Here is an 18,382-nt window from a genome sequence, read left to right as displayed (position 1 = left end):
GAACTTAGTGTCACGGTGATCTATAAATGGAGGACAGGTGATTGCTGGAAAGGTCCATCTATATATAGATCACATGTCATTCTTAGGAGCTGCTGTAGTACGGCTTCTATGAATGGAAGAGCTGAGCCGAAAGGGCGGGTGTAGTCAGGGACTCTTGATGGCATGACAGTCGCAGCATCTTCAGTTCTATTAACCTCCCTGGCGGTATGATTATTTCAGGTTTTTGATGCTGAAAGCGGTACAATTGTTTTGCACAGAAATTTGGCGTTTTATATGGTAGGCCTGTAATTCTTAGGAATAATTCATTTAAATCTATCCAAACAAGAGTCTAGTAGACATCCCGGGTATGATAAAGTTTGAAAAATGAAATCAAAAATTATAATATAATAAATAACTATAAATAATTAAAACAAATAATAATATAATAATAATAAAAATTATTCAATAATGTAATCAAATCAAAAACACTGAAATTTGCTCAGCTGCAGAATTATCGCTTTCGTTACTTTTAGTGTTTGATGACGGATTTCCCCACAAATCACTATTGCTCAATTCTGCAAGTGATTCTAATTTATTATCGCTGTTTTCTAGCTGGTCTAAAACCACTTTTGATTTAAATGGACGGTTTTGGTTGCTATGGACAATCTCCAGTTTCCAGGCAGAAAGAACAGTTTTTATAATAATAAATTGTATGCAGGGCACTGGACGGACCACTAGGGACAAAGGGGATGTGTAATTATTTGATACAGTACTGTAATCTGTAATATTACAGTGTACTGTATCTGTACTGTGTGTTTTACTTTTTGAATTTGGCGCCGAACTCCGTCCCCGTGCGTCGCAACGCTCGCAGGGAACGGAGCTCGGCACTGTGAATCGAGCGAGACACGGCGGCTCGCAGATCACAGCTGGGAGACATCGCAGGATCCAGGGGACAAGGTAAGTAACCTCTACAAGGATCCTGCGATGCGATTACGAGTTTGGCTAGGGGTTACCGCTTTTGCTACTGAAAATTCACCCCGAGCCAGACTCGGGAATACCGCCAGGGGGGTTAACACTCGCTGCTCCATGAAGGAGAATTTCAGCTAACAGAGCAGACAGGAGCACAAGGGACACATCCTACTTGATTGCAAGTAATGTCCCTTGTGCTGATTGATTTATTCCCTACTTAACTTGGGCTTTAATGTTTCATTAGTAATTGGTCTTCTCAGGAATCTTCCAGGACAGCATTCCTATATCTCAGTCATTGGTTTCCTTGTTCTTGCTAAATTAGTTTCTCTTATGCCGCGTACACACGAGCGGAACTTTGCGGCAGACTTTGCTCGGCGGACTTTTCGACAGACTTTACGACGGACTTTCTGAATGAACGGACTTGCCTACACACAATCCACCAAAGTCCGTTGAATTCGTACGTGATGACGTACGACCGGACTAAAACAAGGAAGTTCATAGCCAGTAGCCAATAGCTGCCCTAGCGTGGCTTTTTGTCCGTCGAACTAGCATACAGACGAGCGGACTTTTCGACCGGACTCAATTTTGACGGATTGATTTAAAACATGTTTCAAATCTAAGTCCGTCCAACTTTTGAGAAAACAAAGTCCGCTGGAGCCCACACACGATCGAATTGTCTGATGAAATCCCATCCGCCGGGCAAAGTCTGCCGTAAAGTCCGCTCGTGTGTACATGGCATTACTCTGTAGTTCCTTCCACTTGGCATTAATGGAAGATGTTGGCAGAAGGGGCTTTTATCTGCTTTTCTGATAAATTTTCTTGTAGATTGAGGAATCGATCATTAGAAGGCTGTCCTGGAAAACTATTGGAGGAAAGCTTGTTAATTTTACATTTCTTAAAATAAAGTAGAATAACCAAGAGCTGTCTGCGGCAGAAGTCATTTCATACTTCTAGGTAAAACTGTAATTTTGTGCCATCTGCTGAATTAGGGTGTTGGTGTAGCTGGTTTATCAAAAGCTGACAAAAAGTAATGTTCTAATTCTATGTCAGATGTATAAATGTTGACTTTTTTTTTTTTTTGATAGATGGGATTTGCAGGTATCGCTGTTGGTGCTGCTATGGTATGTGTCCATTACAGATCACTGAACTCCATTTGCTTTGGTGCAGATATTTGTATATTAACTCTTTATTCCTACAGGCTGGATTGAGGCCAATATGTGAGTTTATGACATTTAACTTCTCCATGCAAGCCATTGATCAAGTCATTAATTCTGCTGCTAAGACCCATTACATGTCAGCTGGGTGCGTCCCTGTTCCAATCGTTTTCCGGGGACCCAACGGAGCATCGGCCGGTGTGGCTGCCCAGCATTCTCAGTGCTTTGCCGCCTGGTATGGGCACTGTGCAGGACTGAAGGTCCTGAGTCCCTGGAATGCCGAAGATGCAAAGGGTCTGCTGAAAGCTTCAATCCGAGATGATAATCCAGGTGAGAAGATTGACAGGGATTCAGGCAGACAAGTACTCCCCTTCATCAATTCGATGAGGTGCTTAAATTGTATTTTTAATTAATTTGTGTTTTTACAGTGGTTTTTTCTGGAGAATGAACTGATGTACGATGTTCCATTCGAACTGTCCGAAGAAGCTCAGTCTAAGGATTTTGTTGTTCCTATTGGTAAAGCAAAGATTGAACGGCCAGGTACACACTTCTTTTTTTCTGGATGTTTTATACCATTTCTGGCCCCATACTTATATAGGAAGTTATCCAGTGTCTGCCACTGAGTTTACAAAACCTTTCCTTAACAGTAGGGTTATAAACTCTGTAACTAATATTTTGTTAATTATTGTACAAATGTACATAAATCCTTAAATGTAGTGGCACGTCTGTCACTCCGGACACTGGCTGTAAAGGGAATGGAGATAAACTGCACCCTTAGGGCTAGTTTACACTTGCTTCAAAACAAGGCGTTGGACAGGCTTTGTTAAAGCTCTCTGAACACCAGTCAAAGCTCCTGTCACAAAATAAAATGAAAAATTGAAAAATTTTACTCCATGTCGCTTTAGTGGTGCTTCAAAGCGTCTGCAAAGCCTCCATAGAAGTCTTTGGCAAAGTTCGCTTTGAGGCACCTGCAGCTTTTGAGAGTCTTTATTAAAATTTAGCTTCGCTTTGGAGAAATTGCAGGTATGACAAATACACACTACACACACACACACTACACACACACACGAAGCATTATAAAAACATGTTGAAGCGTTGGCCGAATGCTGAAGCAAGTGTAAATGAGCCCTTAAAGAGACTCCTGTCACTATATTTTGCCCTGATTACTAGGCACATGCTTGCAGCCTGTACAGAATATATTCAAAGTAGCGTTCTCTCATAAGAGGCAAATTTTTATTTTTTACACTTAGAGCTAGTTTACAGTTGCTTCATAACAAGGCTTTGGACAGACTTTGTTAAAGCGGGGGTCCACCTAAACCGCCAAAAAAAAAAAATATTAAAAGCCAGCAGCTACAAATACTGCAGCTGCTGACTTTTAATACATGGCCACTTACCTGTCCCAGGGTCCAGCGATGTCGGCAGGGGACGCTGAGAACCCGCTCGGTTCTCAGCAGCTGCCGCCGCCATCCTAGGTGAGGGAATCAGGAAGTGAAGCGTTGCGGCTTCACTTCCCGGTTCCCTACTGCGAATGCGCGAGTCGTGCTGCGCGTCCCAAGTGGTCCCCGCTCTCTCCTGGGAGCTGTGAGATTCCCAGGAGACAGCGCGGAGGGACAGGAAGAGGCATAGACTCCCATGGGAGTCTATGCCGGAAGTGGGTGCAAATACCTGTCTTAGACAGGTATCTGCACCCCCCTCCCCCTTGAAAGGTGCCAAATGTGACACTGGAGGGGGGGAGGGTTCCGAAAAGTGGAAGTTCCATTTTTGTGTGGAACTCCGCTTTAAAGCTCTCTGAACGCCAGTCAAAGCCCCTGTCCCTAAATAAAATGGTTAGCTTACAGTCCTGTTTACACCTTGCATTTGCTTTGACCTAAAAATTATAACCCATGTCGCTTTAGTGGTGCTTCAAACTGTCTTCAAAGCCTCCCTAGAACTCTGACAAAGCTTGTTTGAAGCACCTGCGGCTTTTGAGAGGCTTTAATTCAGCTTCAGAAATTGTGTGTGTGTGTGTATATTACACACACACACAGCATCTATCAAGCTTCAAAAGAGCATCACGGAAGCTTCACCACGAAGCATTATTATTATTATTATTATACAGGATTTATATAGCGCCAACAGTTTACGTAGAGCTTTACAACTTGAGGGTAGACAGTACAAATACAATACACTTTAATACAGTAGGAATCAGAGCTTACAATCTAAGAAGCATTAAAAGCATGTTGAAGCGGTATGCGCTTTGTGAAGCCAAAGCAAGTGTTAATGGGCCCTTATGCCCCATACACACGATGAGATTATCGGACGAATGATCCGATGAGTTTACTAAAGTCACGAAAATTCTCGCAAGACAGAAATAAAATTCGGAAGTGATGTCATGTGTTGTAATGCATCTGTATTGCATTTTCGAAACGATAGCTGTACTGATTAATCGAAAATCGTACGAAAATTTTTTTCCTGCATGTCCGATAGAATACTATCGGATGAACTGTCCTGATCGGCTCTCGAAAGCTCTGTACTAATGATCCGATTATCGTACGATCGCTTCGAAAGCGGTATTTTCCGTACGATTTTCTGATCGTGTGTACGGGGCATTAGAGTGTTCTAGCCACAGCCTTTATCTGCTCCCTCCCCCAGACCTCTACCTCTTATTCCTGATAGTAGAAAAATCTCACCAGATCAAAAGTGAAAACTGCTGGATAGTAACCCCACTGTCTGTGTGCATTTACAGTCATGGGAGGGATTATCAAAGAGAAGAAAAGGTACCGCTCCCCAGTGCAGTGCATTAGTATGTAGATAAATGTGCCGCCTTTTCTTCTCTTTGATAATGCTCTTACATCTCTGAATGGTGCACTGAAGCCGGCTCCCTTTCCTTCAATCGGCGGGGAGATCGCTGTCTCAGCTTAGACCGCCACTGCAAGTTTCATCTGGATCATTGTGAAGGGGGGAGGTTGCTGGTGGCTTGGAAGTCTAGGCATGAGCAGTGCTAACAAAATAAGAACTGTATACATTGTATGTATCACATGTCTTTGCTGTATCTACAGGCAGTCAGATCACTGTGGTCGCTCACTCTCGTCCTGTGGGTCACTGTATAGAGGCTGCCAATGTGCTGGCAAAGGAAGGGATTGATTGTGAGGTAAGAACGTAACAATATCTGCATAAATGAGCATTTTTATAAGTGTTTATTATAACCAAAAGATTCAGTTCTAAAAACATATACAGTACTGTGCAAAAGTTTAGGCAGGCGTGAAAAACATGCTGTGAAGTGTTACTAAACCCAGGAGCCTGCATTCACTATATCTGGTCTCCCACAGTACACAGAACATGGAAATGTGATTATTTTAGTAAATACTAACTGCTAAATACCTTTTTTTTTCTTTCAGCAGTTTGAGCTGTCTTGTGATTTCTATCAGTGTCTGGTTAAGGCTTGTAGGAGGAGTTTTCATACTCCCATGACTGTCCTATGAGGCTGCATGACCCCTGACCCTCTGTCTTGATAGTGCTGATTGGCCCTGTGCTGATCACATGCACTCTCCCCAAGAAAAACAAACTCTCTAGCAATACATACCAAACCGAGCATGTGCAGCTTGTCCCCTATCCTCTGTACTATCCAGAGATGGCTTGGGGACTGTGGAAAAAGGGAGGATCAGAGAAGACAGGATCAAACAGCCTTTTTACAGATGGCAAAAGATTAACCCCTTCCACAGTTTGTATATGCAGCAAACCATGTTTGTTATACAGACTGATTTTACTGCTGTGGGTTTAGTAACACTTTAAGAATACTTTCATAAATAGAAGTGTTTATCGTTTCTTATCAATTGACAAAATTGAAAGTAAATGAATGGAAGGGAAATTAAAATCCAGTATTTGGTGTGACCCCCCTTTTGTCTTTAAAATGGCATCAATTCTTCTAGGTACGCATGCAAACAGTGTTTTGTTTTTTTTTTTTAAAGTACTCGGCAGATAGGTTGCTCCAAACAACATGGCCAACTAACCACAGATCTTCTGTAGATGTAGGCTGCCTCAGATCCTTCTGTCTTTTCATGTAATCCCAGACAAACTCCTTGTTCTTCTTTATGGTGAAGACAGTTCCTAATGACATTGGCTGTATGTTTGGGGTCGTTATCCTGCTGCAGAATAAATTTGGGGCCATTCACACACCTCCCTAATGGTATAGCATGATGGATAAGTATCTGACTGTATTTCTCACCATTGATCCTGACCAAATCTCCAACTCCTTTTGCAGAAATGCAGCCCCAAACCTGCAGGAACCTCCACCATGCTTCACTGTTCCCTGCAGACACTCATTATTGTACCGCTCTCCAGCCCTTCCGAACAAACTGCCTCCGGCTACACCCAAATATTTCACATTTTGACTCATCATATTGGAGAAGTGACCACTGAAGCCTACAACAGCTGAAGGACTCTGTAGCTCTAGGTCACTCTACAAAATGGATCTGCATCTCTACATCACTTTAAGCGGAGTTCCGCCCCAAATTTTTTTTTTAAAGTCAGCAGCTACAAATACTGCTGACTTTTAAAATATGGACATTTACCTGTCCAGGGCGCCCGCGATGTCGGCACCCGAAGCCGATCTGTCGATTGGCTCTGGGGTCCTGCCGCCGCCATCTTCGGTAAGGGAATCAGGAAGTGAAGCCTTGTGGCTTCACTTCCCAGTTCGCTACTGCGCATGCGTGAGCCACACTGCGCAATCAGGATGGTCCCTGCTGTCTCTGGGACCCGTGTGTTTCCCAGCAGACAGCAGGGGGGAGGGGTGACGGGAGGAGGCGTAGACTCCTGCGGGAATCTATGCCCAGAAGTGGGTGCAAATACCTGTATTATACAGGTATCTGCACCCCCCACCCCCTGAAAGGTGCCAAATGTGACACCGGAGGGGGGAGGGTTCCAAAAAGCGGAGGTTCCATTTTTGTGTGAACCTCTGCTTTAAGAATATCATAACCCAAGGGGAAATATGGGCGGCTCAATGGGTAGGGTGGATGGAATGAGAACCATTCAGAGTCCCTCCCTACAGGGCAGAATAGGAAAGATTCATAACACTACAATATGGACCTGTATCTCCAGTTCCTTTAGGAAATTTAAAGCCGAATGAGCAAGAGGATAAAAAGCGGAACTTCCCTTTATAGATGGAGTTCTGCTTTAAGATCGGGCAGCACAGAGGCTTAGTAGTTAGCACTTCTGCCTTGCAGCACTGGGGTGTTTGGATCATATCCTGACCAGGACACTGTCTGCATGGAGTCTACATGTTCTCCCTGTGTTTACCCTCCAGGTACTCCGGTTTCCTCCCACACCCTAAGGACATGCTACCTTGCGTTGGTGGTGCAGTGGTAAGCATAGCTGCTTTCTAAGCAGCTGACCCGGGTTCGATTCCCGGCCAACGCAATCTCACAAGATGGCTGCCTCACCTGGTAAGTGTTACCCCCCCCCCTTCTTATAATAGCTGTATATACAATGTTCCCTCTACACCCTACCTACCATAGGGGCCATGCGATCGCTCCACAGAGAGCCAGAACGGGAATCTGTCAATGTACTATATATAAATATATATATATTTTGGGGGATATTTATTATAGCAAAAAGTAAAAAATATTTCTTTTTTTTTTTTCAAAATTGCCACTCTTTTTTTGTTTATAGCACAAAAAATAAAAATCGCATAGGTGGTCAAATACCACCAAAAGAAAGCTCCTGTGGGAAAAAAAAGATGTCAATTTTGTTTGGGTTCAGCGTCGCACGACCGCACAAGTGTCAGTTAAAGCAACGCAGTGCCGAATCGCAAAGGGGGCTGAAGTGGTTAAAGTGTATTTTTTCCCAAAAAATTGCAGCTAAAAAAACGCTGCGCAAATACTGTGTGACATAAAAAATTGCATTGAATGCCTTCCCCCAGTGTGTCATTATCATAGGGACTCAAAATACATTGCAAAGCATTAAACAGAAAGTATAATGCATTTGCAGCAAGCACGTATTGTGATTTATCTCTTGCAAGCTGGCCCCTTTCACACTGGGGCGGTGGGGGCATCGGTGGTAAAGCGGCGCTATGTTTACCGTCATTTTAGCGGCGCTATTCGGCCGCTAGCGGGGCGGTTTTAACCCCCGCTAGTGGACCAAAAAGGGTTAAAACCGCCCGCAAAGCGCCGCTGCAGCAGCGCTATGCCGGCGGTATAGCCACGCTGCCCCATTGATTTCAATGGGCAGGAGCGGTTTAGGAGCAGCGCTTCTTCACCGCTCCAAAGATGCTGCTAGCAAGACTTTTTTTAGCCCCCGGGGCTTTCACATTGGAGAGACAGCAGCGGCTGTTCCAGGGCACTTTGCAGGCGCTATTTTTTGCGCTGCAGCGCCTGCAAAGTGCCCCAGTGTGAAAGGGGTCTTATAATTGTTATTGTATTAAAGCACACCCGGCCAGCACCAGATATATTTTTTCATGTTGTTTGCATTAATGCTAATTAATTTGTAGGTCTAACCTTTCCAGGTATTTACATTGTATTGTACAAAAAAGTGGCAACCACACCAACCTATAACTAGGCTTTGCAGTAAGGTACACATGGAAGAGCAACACACATCACAAAAAAAATATTTCCAAGCACACTTACCAGCCTGCCTGCAAAACAACCAAATTGACCCTGAAATAAATTAACTTTTTGATTATATTCTAATTGTATGAGATACACTTTATTGATTACAGGTTCATCTCTGGTCAAAACTTTTTTTTCTTTTTGTTATATATCAATAAAGTTGAATAAAAAATTATTATTTTTTTAAAGTGTAAGAAAAATATTTAAATTAAATAAAATAAAAATAAATTGTTTCTCAGACGTGCACAATTATTAAATCTTGACTTATTGGGTATCTACTCATCGTAACCTAATTTTTAATATTTTATAAAAAAAATAAATTAAATAGGTATTATATGGTGTTTGTGTGCACTAAAATGCATTTAAGTGTATTTTTCCCTGAAAATTTGCATTTAATAAACAGCTGCGCGAATATCGTGTGATAAAAAAATTTGGCAACAACCACCATTTAAATCTCCAAATCTCTATTTTCAGAAAATATATCATGTTTGGGTATTATAAGCCATTTTATTGCTAAAAACATGTTTACAAATTTGAATTTTTTTTGTCAGTTAGAAAAAAAATAAAAAAAATTAATAAATATTAACTTTTTGGGCTTCTATTTATTCATCTTAACCTCATGTTTTATATTTTATAAAAATAAAATAGGTATTACACGGTGTTTGTGTGCACTAAAATGCATTCAAGTGTATTTTTTCCCTGAAAATTTGCATTTAATAAACAGCTGCATGAATATTGTGTGACATAAAATATGGCAACAACCACCATTTAATTCTCCAGGGTCGCTTCTTTCAGAAAATATATCATGTTTGGCTATTACAAGCCATTTTTCTAGCTAAAAAACATGTTCATTTTAACAAATGTGTGAAATGTCAAAATTGTTCTGGGCAGCGAAGGGTTAACATGTTTACAAATTTGAATTCTTTGTCAGTTAGAAAAAGGTCATGTGACATGCCCATATATGGGCATGTCACATGTGACATGCCCATATATGGTCATGTCACATGTGACTTGATGATGTCACAGTGGGAGAATCCTGTTATAACCAGCTCTGGCAGGAGCTGGGCTCACTCTCAGACTTTCTCTTGTGTGGAAAGGACGTGAGTTCTGTTGCTCTGAGACACGTTGCTTATTATTTTATAATAGCGCGTTTTCATAGCGAGAGAAGTGCGATAAAGTCAGTGGATCTTCTGTTTATCATCAAAGGAGACCCAATTATGCAATCGAAAATGGTTGCAGCGGAAAACCAGTCCCCCGCACAGCCCAAAGCCCCTCATAGGGGGGTGTGTAAGGCTATCAGGCGGGGAATCAGGGCAGTTCTAAACACTGTCTGTATTCACCTAAAACCCAGACAGCGACACGCAGAAGGTATGTAGGATTTCATTCAATTAAAATGTAATAAAATGGGAGAGAATTCTATACTGGATACATTTTTATTATTCAAATATAATCTCAGCTCACTCCTTCAACTGGCAGTTGGGCAGTTGGGCAGCAGGAGACATGAATCAGGTGTGTGGGAGGAATGCCTAGATCTCATTGGCTGCCTGATGTAACTGACAAACACTTGTGTCCCATCACCAGTTTTAATTATGAATGCAATAGGAAAGTAATTATTCCCATCATCATTCTGCAAATTAATAATTATCCCAGTATTCTATATTTGGTTTTATTACATTAGTTATACAGAAGAGTTCTATCTGTCACATAACCTGGGATTGCTTCTAACTGACAAATTTCAAATAAAAAAAAAAAAAAAAACGACTATCTTCATGTACACTGCTGCTGGTAAACGGACATTTAGGATCAGTTGGGCGTTTTTTTCAGCTGCCCCTGAACTCTGCTCTGTTATCTTATCAGTACATGTACACGAGGGGGGGGGGGGGGGGGCATTTATAGTCCTTTCTAAGCAGTTGAGTTTTGAAAATAAATTAACTTTTTGATTATATTCTAATTTTATGAGATACACTTTATTGATTACAGGTTTATCTCTGGTCAAAACTTTTTTTTTCTTTTTGTAATATATCAATAAAGTTGAATAAAAAAATATTATTTTTTTAAAGTGTAAAAAAATATATTTAAATGAAATAAAATAAAAATAAATTGTTTCTCAGACGTGCACAATTATTAAATCTTGATTTATTGGGTATCTAGTTGCTCATCGTAACCTAATTTTTTATATTTTATAAAAAAAAATAGGTATTATATGGTGTTTGTTTGCACTAAAATGCATTTAAGTGTATTTTTCCCTGAAAATTTGCATTTAATAAACAGCTGCGCGAATATTGTGTGATATAAAATATGGCAACAACCACCATTTAAATTTCCAAATCTCTATTTTCAGAAAATATATCATGTTTGGGTACTATAAGCTGTTTTCTTGCTAAAAAACATGATTGATTTAACAAGTGTGTGAGAAATGTCAAAATTGTCCCTGGCAGTGAAGGGTTAACATGTTTACAAATTAGAATTTTTTTTTGTCAGTTAGAAAAAAAAAAAGTCATGTGATATGACCATATTCATATTTGAATTTTTTTGTCAGTTGGAAAAAATAAAAAAATTATTAGATCTTGACTTTTTGGGCATCTATTCATCTTAACCTCATGTTTTATATTTTATAAAAATAAAATAGGTATTACACAGTGTTTGTGTGCACTAAAATGCATTCAAGTGTATTTTTTCCCTGAAAATTTGCATTTAATAAACAGCTGCGTGAATATCGTGTGACATAAAATATGGCAACAACCACCATTTAATTCTCCAGGGTCACTGCTTTCAGAAAATATATCATGTTTGGCTATTATAAGCCATTTTTCTAGCTAAAAAAACATGTTCATTTTAACAAGTGTGTGAGAAATGTCAAAATTGTCCTGGGCAGCAAAGGGTTAACATGTTTACAAATTTGAATTCTTTGTCAGTTAGAAAAAAAAAAAAAAAAAAGGTCATGTGACATGCCCATATATGGTCATCCCACTTGATGATGTCACAGTGGGAGAGTCCTGATATAAGGAGCTCTGGCAGGAGCTGGGCTCACTCACAGAATTTCTCTTGTGTGGAAAGGACGTGAGTTCTGTTGCTCTGAGACACGTTGCTTATTATTTTATAATAGCGCGTTTTCATAGCGAGAGAAGTGCGATAAAGTCAGCGGATCTTCTGTTTATCATCAAAGGAGACCCAATTATGCAATCGAAAATGGTTGCAGCGGAAAACCAGCCCCCCGCACAGCCCAAAGCCCCTCGTAGGGGGGTGTGTAAGGCTATCAGGCGGGGGTTCAGGGCAGTTTTAAACACTGTGTGCATTCACCTAAAACCCAGACAGAGACACACAGAAGGTATATAGGATTTCATTCAATTATAATGTAATAAACTGGAGAGAATTCTATACTGGATACATTTTTATTATTCAAATATAATCTCATCTCACTCCTTCAACTGGCAGTTGGGCAGCAGGAGACATGAATCAGGTGTGTGGGAGGAATGCCTAGATCTCATTGGCTGCCTGATGTAACTGACAAACACTTGTGTCCCATCACCAGTTTTAATTATAAATGCAAAATCAAAGTAATTCTTCCCATCATCATTCTGCTAATTAATAATTATCCCAGTATTCTATATTTGGTTTTATTACAGTAGCTATACAGAAGAGTTCTATCTGTCACATGACCTGGGATTGCTTCTAACTGACAAATTAAAAAAAAAAAAAAACGACTGTCTTCATGTACACTGCTGCTGGTAAACGGACGTTTAGGATCAGTTGGGCATTTTTTTCAGCTGCCCCTGAACTCTGCTCTGTTATCTTATCAGTACATGTACACGAGGGGGGGGGGGGGGGGGGCATTTATAGTCCTTTCTAAGCAGTTGAGTTTTCAAGCATATTTTGGAAAGCAAAAAAAAATGCGATGTTCAGAGCTATTTGAAATGCCAAATGCCTGTAACAGCTTGTAATTGCGGTAACTTGTGTTTAGCTGCGATTCGTTTACAGGTGTTTGTGCGGCAAAAGGGACATTTTTTAAATGTCGGTTACTATCTGTCAAGGTTTTCAAACATCCCGTGTACATTAGGGGCCGGTTCACACCAGAGAAACGCAGTCCGGATGAGTTCCAGGTGCTTTTCTGCATGCATGTTTTTGATGTGTTTTTGATGCAGTCCAGTGCATTTTTTTCTCCCTTTTTATACTTAACCTTAACCCTTTCATGACTAAGCCTATTTTTGACATTTGGTGTTTACAAGATAAAATCTGTACACAAAAAACAGAGAGGTGGGGGGGGTTTTGGGACTTTAAATGAGACATGCAGCTGGAAAGGTGACACAACATGGTAATGATATGAATATCTGATAATTGCACCATAAATGCGACCGCATCGTATTGCATAGTAATGAATGCATAAACAGTAAATTATAATAAATCAAGGAAACTTTATTTCATAGTAAGGTATATATTATTGAAACATCATAAAACAACATAATGGCATAGCAGCCCATTATGGTCATCATGGTACCATTGTAAGAATTCATCAGACTAATATTTGCATATGACTGCATCATAGTATTAATAATGTCTGATGAATGGACCACATTTGTGACCAAATAGCTTGCATGTATACAGAGTAAGAGAGTATGACATATGAATAAATATTCCATAAATATGAACCAAAATAACAAGGTGACCCATCAACATAGCAGCACGATGTGGAACGCAATGGTGAGATAAAAACAATTCAATTTTGAAGTTGTGTGTCTTCACAGTAATATAATAGCATAGCAGTTGGTGGAATCCAAACGGCATAATCTGGTAGAAATGTAGAGGGGCTGTTAATGTGAATAGCATCTAAGAGCTCTACGCGTTTCATGGATCTTTCCAATCTTCAGGAGCAGATGCAGTGTAAATGTCTATAAAAGATATTTAAGGAAATTCTCAAGGGCTGATCACAGGGCAGGTAGAGAAAATTGTTGTAATATGATCTTAAAGTAGCAATGATGGTTAGAAACCATAAAAGGTTACTTACAAGGAACCTAAGTAGATGGGTGGAGGGCACCGAGGGTGTGAGCCTGTCAGGGATAAAAGTCAAACAACCCCGGGAGCTGAGGCGGTACCTAAAGGGCGACTTTGTGAGGAATTGTTGAAAGTGAAAATCACATCTTCATGTTCTAAAAGGATGAGAATACTAAAAGTGACTATAGAGTGAAATAAATCTGAAGTAGAATAATTAGCATTGAGAAAGTGTGTGTGAATACCAGACTAAACCAAAGGGTATAGCGGTTGCAGTATTGAGAGAAAACAGAGGAAACAGTGAAAATTGTACAAATAAGTGATAATGTAATGACCGAACAGGGAGAATATAGTGAGGAGGAATAGAGTTGCATGTATATGCCTGTGCCATAGGAAAGAGTGTAACAACATTAGTGGAGGCCAAAAGAAGCCATAGTATTACCTGAGATTCCCAGAACACCAAAATGCCAGCTGAGTGGCCACCGGTAGGAAGTGTTTAGCGGGGAATGTGTATCCATTTAGGGGGAATATATATAGGTTAGAGTGCCGCCAATAGGTAACCGCCAACGCCACTTGGGCGGCTAAAATAAAGAAGGGTGACAGCTGTCGGAGCCGAACCAAGCCAGCCCGCAGCCGGCGCTTCTTATAGACGCTTGGATGGATGGCACACAGTGTCGACGTGATGGCGTCATCACGATGTCACATGCACGAAACTGGGAACGTGGCGTCGATGCGTGATGGGAAGTCCGCCCCAACCCCCACGTGACAAGGGAGGGGGAGGGCTCCCAGCACGCATCGCAGCTCCCGGGATTGCGAACCCCGGCAAGGAGACCCACCCAAAGGCCGACCACACCCCCCACACAGGGTATTGTCCGCAAGGAGGTATAAACGAGTCAAGGTTTAAAATGGTAATATAGGTACTAAATAAATACCTGTCTCTGGGAAGAAGCTTCAAAAAGGAAGAGAATTGTAGCCAAAAGTTTTAAATCATACAGGTACAAATGATGGAAGATGCCAAAATAATAGAAGTTATGATAAAACCTACGATCCTATCCACAGTAAAATTAAAAACCTTACTCAAAAAGTATAAGCCTAAATAGCACTTACATTGAATGCCACCAGTAAAAGTAATAAATATAAAAGGTAGCATGCATGTCTCCATCCCTGATATTTTGAAAAAAAGAAAACTAACTAAATGGGACTTTATATGAGGACATTTACAAAAATGTACCTCCATCCCCAAAATGCATACAAAAAACAGAGAGGTGGGGGGGTTTTGGGACTTTAAATGAGACATGCAGCTGGAAAGGTGACACAACATGGTAATGATATGAATATCTGATAATTGCACCATAAGTGCGACCGCATCGTATTGCATAGTAATGAATGCATAAACAGTAAATTATAATAAATCAAGGAAACTTTATTTCATAGTAAGGTATATATTATTGAAACATCATAAAACAACATAATGGCATAGCAGCCCATTATGGTCATCATGGTACCATAGTAAGAATTAATCAGACTAATATTTGCATATGACTGCATCATAGTATTAATAATGTCTGATGAATGGACCACATTTGTGACCAAATAGCTTGCATGTATACAAAGTAAGAGAGTATGACATATGAATAAATATTCCATAAATATGAACCAAAATAACAAGATGACCCATCAACATAGCAGCACGATGTGGAACGCAATGGTGAGATAAAAACAATTCAATTCAATTCAATTGTTTTTATCTCACCATTGCGTTCCACATCGTGCTGCTATGTTGATGGGTCACCTTGTTATTTTGGTTCATATTTATGGAATATTTATTCATATGTCATACTCTCTTACTCTGTATACATGCAAGCTATTTGGTCACAAATGTGGTCCATTCATCAGACATTATTAATACTATGATGCAGTCATATGCAAATATTAGTCTGATGAATTCTTACAATGGTACCATGATGACCATAATGGGCTGCTATGCCATTATGTTGTTTTATGATGTTTCAATAATATATACCTTACTATGAAATAAAGTTTCCTTGATTTATTATAATTTACTGTTTATGCATTCATTACTATGCAATACGATGCGGTCGCATTTATGGTGCAATTATCAGATATTCATATCATTACCATGTTGTGTCACCTTTCCAGCTGCATGTCTCATTTAAAGTCCCAAAACCCCCCCACCTCTCTGTTTTTTGTATTCCTTTTTTAGGGATGGAGGTACATTTTTGTAAATGTCCTCATATAAAGTCCCATTTAGTTAGTTTTCTTTTTTTCAAAATATCAGGGATGGAGACATGCATGCTACCTTTTATATTTATTACTTTTACTGGTGGCATTCAATGTAAGTGCTATTTAGGCTTATACTTTTTGAGTAAGGTTTTTAATTTTACTGTGGATAGGATCGTAGGTTTTATCATAACTTCTATTATTTTGGCATCTTCCATCATTAGTACCTGTATGATTTAAAACTTTTGGCTACAATTCTCTTCCTTTTTGAGGCTTCTTCCCAGAGACAGGTATTTATTTAGTACCTATATTACCATTTTAAACCTTGACTCGTTTATACCTCCTTGCGGACAATACCCTGTGTGGGGGGTGTGGTCGGCCTTTGGGTGGGTCTCCTTGCCGGGGTTCGCAATCCCGGGAGCTGCGATGCGTGCTGGGAGCCCTCCCCCTCCCTTGTCACGTGGGGGTTGGGGCGGACTTCCCATCACGCATCGACGCCACGTTCCCAGTTTCGTGCGTGTGACGTCGTGATGACGCCATCACGTCGACACTGTGTGCCGTCCATCCAAGCGTCTATAAGAAGCGCCGGCTGCGGGCTGGCTTGGTTCGGCTCCGACAGCTGTCACCCTTCTTTATTTTAGCCGCCCACGTGGCGTTGGCGGTTACCTATTGGCGGCACTCTAACCTATATATATTCCCCCTAAATGGATACACATTCCCCGCTAAACACTTCCTACTGGTGGCCACTCAGCTGGCATTTTGGTGTTCTGGGAATCTCAGGTAATACTATGGCTTCTTTTGGCCTCCACTAATGTTGTTACACTCTTTCCTATGGCACAGGCATATACATGCAACTCTATTCCTCCTCACTATATTCCCCCTGTTCGGTCATTACATTATCACTTATTTGTACAATTTTCACTGTTTCCTCTGTTTTCTCTCAATACTGCAACCGCTATACCCTTTGGTTTAGTCTGGTATTCACACACACTTTCTCAATGCTAATTATTCTACTTCAGATTTATTTCACTCTATAGTCACTTTTAGTATTCTCATCCTTTTAGAACATGAAGATGTGATTTTCACTTTCAACAATTCCTCACAAAGTTGCCCTTTAGGTACCGCCTCAGCTCCCGGGGTTGTTTGACTTTTATCCCTGACAGGCTCACACCCTCGGTGCCCTCCACCCATCTACTTAGGTTCCTTGTAAGTAACCTTTTATGGTTTCTAACCATCATTGCTACTTTAAGATCATATTACAACAATTTTCTCTACCTGCCCTGTGATCAGCCCCTGAGAATTTCCTTAAATATCTTTTATAGACATTTACACTGCATCTGCTCCTGAAGATTGGAAAGATCCATGAAACGCGTAGAGCTCTTAGATGCTATTCACATTAACAGCCCCTCTACATTTCTACCAGATTATGCCGTTTGGATTCCACCAACTGCTATGCTATTATATTACTGTGAAGACACACAACTTCAAAATTGAATTGTTTTTATCTCACCATTGCGTTCTACATCGTGCTGCTATGTTGATGGGTCACCTTGTTATTTTGGTTCATATTTATGGAATATTTATTCATATGTCATACTCTCTTACTCTGTATACATGCAAGCTATTTGGTCACAAATGTGGTCCATTCATCAGACATTATTAATACTATGATGCAGTCATATGCAAATATTAGTCTGATGAATTCTTACTATGGTACCATGATGACCATAATGGGCTGCTATGCCATTATGTTGTTTTATGATGTTTCAATAATATATACCTTACTATGAAATAAAGTTTCCTTGATTTATTATAATTTACTGTTTATGCATTCATTACTATGCAATACGATGCGGTCGCATTTATGGTGCAATTATCAGATATTCATATCATTACCATGTTGTGTCACCTTTCCAGCTGCATGTCTCATTTAAAGTCCCAAAACCCCCCCCACCTCTCTGTTTTTTGTATGCATTTTGGGGATGGAGGTACATTTTTGTAAATGTCCTCATATAAAGTCCCATTTAGTTAGTTTTCTTTTTTTCAAGATAAAATCTGTATTTTTTGCTAGAAAATTACTTAGAGCCCCCAAACATTATATATATTTTTTAGCAGAGAATCTAGAGAATAAAATGGCGATTGTTGCAATATTTTACATCACACGGTATTTGTGTAGCGGTGTTTTAAACGCAATTTTTTGGGAAAAGGGACACTTTCATGAATTAAAAAAAAAAAAACAAACAGTAAAGTTAGCCCAATTGTTTTGTATAATGTGAAAGATGATGTTGCGCTGAGTAAATAGGTACCAAACACGTCACATGTCATATAATTTGATGTTGTACAAAGAAAAATATATGAAATGTAGTTGAAAGTGCTAAATCTAAATTCCTCTCTTTTTTTTTTTTTAAGATGTTTGCAGTATTTACTGCAGACAAGGCTCACACGGCAGGCCTGTCGATCATCAGATTGGGA

General features: G+C 40.1%; 1 protein-coding gene and 1 non-coding gene across 2 annotated transcripts in view; both read left to right on the top strand.

The window, feature by feature from the left end:
* LOC141102861 (pyruvate dehydrogenase E1 component subunit beta, mitochondrial-like) overlaps positions 1-18,382 on the top strand; it is a 69,949-nt gene that overhangs the window by 10,366 nt on the left and 41,201 nt on the right. The window contains exons 4-7 of the mRNA XM_073591891.1: positions 2,034-2,069; positions 2,147-2,435; positions 2,535-2,642; positions 5,141-5,232. Coding sequence (XP_073447992.1) covers positions 2,034-2,069; positions 2,147-2,435; positions 2,535-2,642; positions 5,141-5,232 — 525 coding nt within the window. The remainder of the gene's footprint in view (positions 1-2,033; positions 2,070-2,146; positions 2,436-2,534; positions 2,643-5,140; positions 5,233-18,382) is intronic.
* TRNAR-UCU (transfer RNA arginine (anticodon UCU)) lies at positions 7,425-7,496 on the top strand. The gene has a single exon. It is a non-coding gene; the product is annotated as a tRNA-Arg (tRNA).

Source organism: Aquarana catesbeiana, linkage group LG07 (assembly GCF_042186555.1).
Source record: "Aquarana catesbeiana isolate 2022-GZ linkage group LG07, ASM4218655v1, whole genome shotgun sequence".
NCBI lineage: Eukaryota > Metazoa > Chordata > Amphibia > Anura > Ranidae > Aquarana > Aquarana catesbeiana.
The sequence above is the reverse complement of the archived record's forward strand: the minus strand, read 5'-3'. Positions and strand labels throughout refer to the sequence as shown.